Consider the following 3,699-nt stretch of genomic DNA (forward strand, 5'->3'; position numbering starts at 1 on the left):
AGGTGCTGACGTGGCGCCACCAGAGGCGAGGGGATACTTGAGGTAATCCGTATGTATGTAATCTATGTTCTGGTGGAGGTCCTTATGATCAGGGCGTTTACAACTGGGAGAAGCGCAAAGCGCCCCCAGCAGACTGCGTCCACCCGCCCACATGGTGTACCCAAAAACGAATCCGAAGAATTATTTTATCTTTCTTTTTCTTTCTCCTAATCGCCCACCTACCTTGAGCCGACTTTAGTATAGTCCCATGGCTTTGTCATGAAACACGCCTGGACCAGCACAGGTACCTGCCAGTTGATAAAGGTCACCTGAAGGCGGGATGAGAGGCCGCAGCAGTAGGTCGACAACGGCACTTGCAACTAAGCGCAGTAGCAACAGCAGCAGCAAAGGTGAGAAGGAAGGAAAGAAGGTAGGTTGTGCGAAGACCGGAAGGGTTGCATCGTGCATGCACAATTGATCGCTTGCGGGGCAGGAACAGAGCGAGGATATGCGAGAGGGTGCTTGATGACCCTCGCTGTCTCCGCCGCCGATCCTCATGCTGCTGAGTTCTTGAGCTCAACAACCAAGCTAGCGACACGCGTGCAGTACAGCTTCAGTGCCTCTAACAGGATTTATGCATTTTTCCAGCTACTCCGTGCGCAGGATTCAGGCAAAGGGATGCATGTCAACTTCGCACATGGTTACCGGTACGACATTGTAGTACGGTACGGCACGATTATGTTACGTACTGTAAGCTCGGCCGATTGTACGATGGAGCTGTTGGGTAGAAACCTGCGCGTGCCACGTGTGAGAGGACAAGCGATGAGTGACGGCGTTTGGATTGACTGGAAGGGCCAACCCATGGGCCTTGGGCCTCAACCCATGCAAGGTGATGCGTTACGGCAGGCAACGCTATGAGGAGCTGCATCTCAACTCCCCGAACTTCCATTATCATCCGGGTGTGCTTTCCGTTAGTGGTAATAGTCATAGTCAAGCCGGTTGAGGAATCTCAACAGCTCACTGTAAAACTAAGCATGCGGATCCGAATAACGTGTTATCTTTTCACTATGTCGTATTCTGGCACGCTGTAGCTGTCAGCTGATGGATGGCTTCATTGACGGGCTGCAATGCAACGGTAGCAGGCTTGGGGATCGTATGTGTCCATATCTACGCCCTTCATTGCTCGGCTGGCGCGGTATGTAGGATGGTTCGTTCGAGTGGCAAACAAATCATGATGGCTTCATTATAAGGGGTTTAAAAAAATGCCATGTTGGTACCGCGGGAAAGGCCACCCACATGTGGATGTTGGCGAAGCGTAGGAGCGTTCGGAATTTATCCTGGCTCCCATCGCCGAGTGCGTATGTGTAATCCGGGCCCGTAGATCCCCAAAAATACTGCAAATCAAAAAACGTTAACAGGCGAATTAGTCTCAAATTCGAGATCTGGCGACAAGTTCCCGACGCTAGCGGAACAGCACGCAAAACGGCAAAACCCGTTTTGCGGCGGCAGTTCAAAATCAGCAGTCAGGACCGATCCTCACCGTGATGCCATTCATGTTGTTCCATGTGTCTATGTACTGCGTTGTTATAGAAGTTTCATAACTTGCGTTGTAGTATGCACTCCAGCCGCTGGTATTGACGAGTGCTCGTCCATTCTGGAACCTAACAGTCGATTGCGCACTTGCCGCACCGGCAAAAAGCACAAGCGATAGAACGATGTACAGCATGGAATGACCTGAACCACCGGTGTACAGTATCAATCGGTTGAGTCGGTGCAGCGCGAGCGCAGCACAGCACAGTCGTTCCATCAACTCTACCTGTGAGCTATTCCGGCAGGATGGAAAAAATAATTGGGGCGTGCAATGAAACAATACTGCTTGATTATTTACAGATTTGGGCGAGACTGCCGGGAATGTTGAGGGGGCGTCCTAATGGTAGGGACTTATACCGGCTAACGAAGATTGTACATCCAAGATGTAAAGAGGGCATCGACGTAAGGCATATAATGGAGAAATACTGCAGAAATAGATCCGTATGCATCGTCCTTATAATGCGCGTCTGTGTGCGCCTTATGTGCACCTCGGAAACTGGAAGCGGGCTAGTACCTGTACTATACACCTTAATAATCACCCCTAGGTGCGGCATTTCCGATATTCTTTCGCGGGCTCAAAGCCAGATTGCATGAATCACGCATTGTGTTTGCAGCCAATCACTTAAAACTGTGCATCGGGCTCCTGTGACCTTCCTAATACCTGCATGCACCCTTCGTTTCCAAACCGTTTCAGTTTGATCCTGTCATTTATTTTCCTTTCGACTGGTTCCTCAAAGCTCTGCTCGTCCAACGGGTGCATCGCCCACGTCTTTTTTGGATATGCCCATCCTAAAATGCGCAATTGAAGCTACATGTATCGTTCTGCCGTGGCCATCTGTCTGACGTCAGCACATACAGTAGTAATGGGAATTGTTTCCTTGTCTCTTCCCAATCTGGTTTATTTACCTTGTTCATATTATGTGCATTTGACACACAACAGTCATAACCGGTCGGATAAGCCACTGCACTGCTACACGAATACCTTAGAAATCTGTGCACATGGATGGAGGCTGCAGCACAGTTGGATGCCAGCCCGCCCAATGCAACCCCGGCAAAGCCGCTAAGGACAGGACAGCTGGACATGTTGTTTCATTGCCGATTATAATTGGTCCATATAATCTAAAAATCGCAACATTGTCATCACCCAAAAGCGGGCGTGGCGCAGTGGTTAGCGCGTAGGTCTCATATCCCAGATATGACTTGGGTTATCCTAAGGTCGAGGGTTCGACACCCTCCGCCCGCATAGGAAGGCCGTCCTTTTAATATGGGTCAATTATTCTTACTGCTTATCTTAACAACTTCAGCTCTCTGCAACGCATGTTTATTACATAGTTCATCTTCCATACAAAACTGGTCGTTATATGCAGCTTAAAAAACATTGTCGTGGGAATCACGCAACGAAACGTTACAACCGTGTGCACGGATGGTAGAGGTTGCATATCAGCCGTCATTCTCCGGTACTTGTAGCCATCATACGTACTATGGCGTTTCTGCCATGCGAACTTGCCGGACTTATCTATCACGTTGGCGCAAGAACGCTACGGATGGAGCGGGAGCTTGGACCCTTGGGACGACAACTGCATGTGCCCATCCTTCACTACCTTAACGCTGCGCTTGACCGCGACTAGCTAGCTTATAAGGTAAAAGCGTGTTCCCCTTGAGCCTCACATTTGTCAATTACGTAGATATCGGCCAAACCCAATCTTTTCAACTGTGCCGTCGCTGGCCTGCAAACCCAGGCAACCGAAGCCTGCCGTAAACCTTGCAGAAGCAATGCAGGTGCACGAAAAGCGGCCACGCACAGCAGCCAAATAGGACACTTAAATCCCGACCAACCCCATGAACGACCCCGTCAACTGCGGACTCCACCCGCCCACCTATCGATTTGAATCCTCCGGCCTCGCCCGACTTCCGCCTCCTACCTTACCATGCTGCATTCGACGCTCATTCGCCCTTACGCACGTGCATACCGGTGCCCCTGCTTACGCGGGACACTGGTAAACAGACACACAACGCCCAGACACTCCACAATGCAGCCGGAGGAAACGACGCGCGCTAAAGAAAAAGCGCGTGCAGGCCCAGACCCCTTCCCTTCCCTGGCACCATCAGGACCCTCCTACATTTGCATCC

General features: G+C 50.7%; 1 protein-coding gene across 1 annotated transcript in view; it reads right to left on the minus strand.

Moving 5' to 3' along the window:
• The window catches only part of VOLCADRAFT_89861 (uncharacterized protein), a gene marked incomplete at both ends in the record, with an annotated part of 12,530 nt that extends 11,000 nt beyond the window's left edge, over positions 1–1,530 (minus strand). The window contains 3 exons of the mRNA XM_002949479.1: positions 223–308; positions 729–771; positions 1,520–1,530. Of these exons, the coding sequence (XP_002949525.1) occupies positions 223–308; positions 729–771; positions 1,520–1,530 (140 nt within the window). The remainder of the gene's footprint in view (positions 1–222; positions 309–728; positions 772–1,519) is intronic.
• Between the last annotated feature and the right edge of the window lie 2,169 nt (positions 1,531–3,699).

Source organism: Volvox carteri (assembly GCF_000143455.1).
Source record: "Volvox carteri f. nagariensis unplaced genomic scaffold VOLCAscaffold_14, whole genome shotgun sequence".
NCBI classification, from domain to species: domain Eukaryota; kingdom Viridiplantae; phylum Chlorophyta; class Chlorophyceae; order Chlamydomonadales; family Volvocaceae; genus Volvox; species Volvox carteri.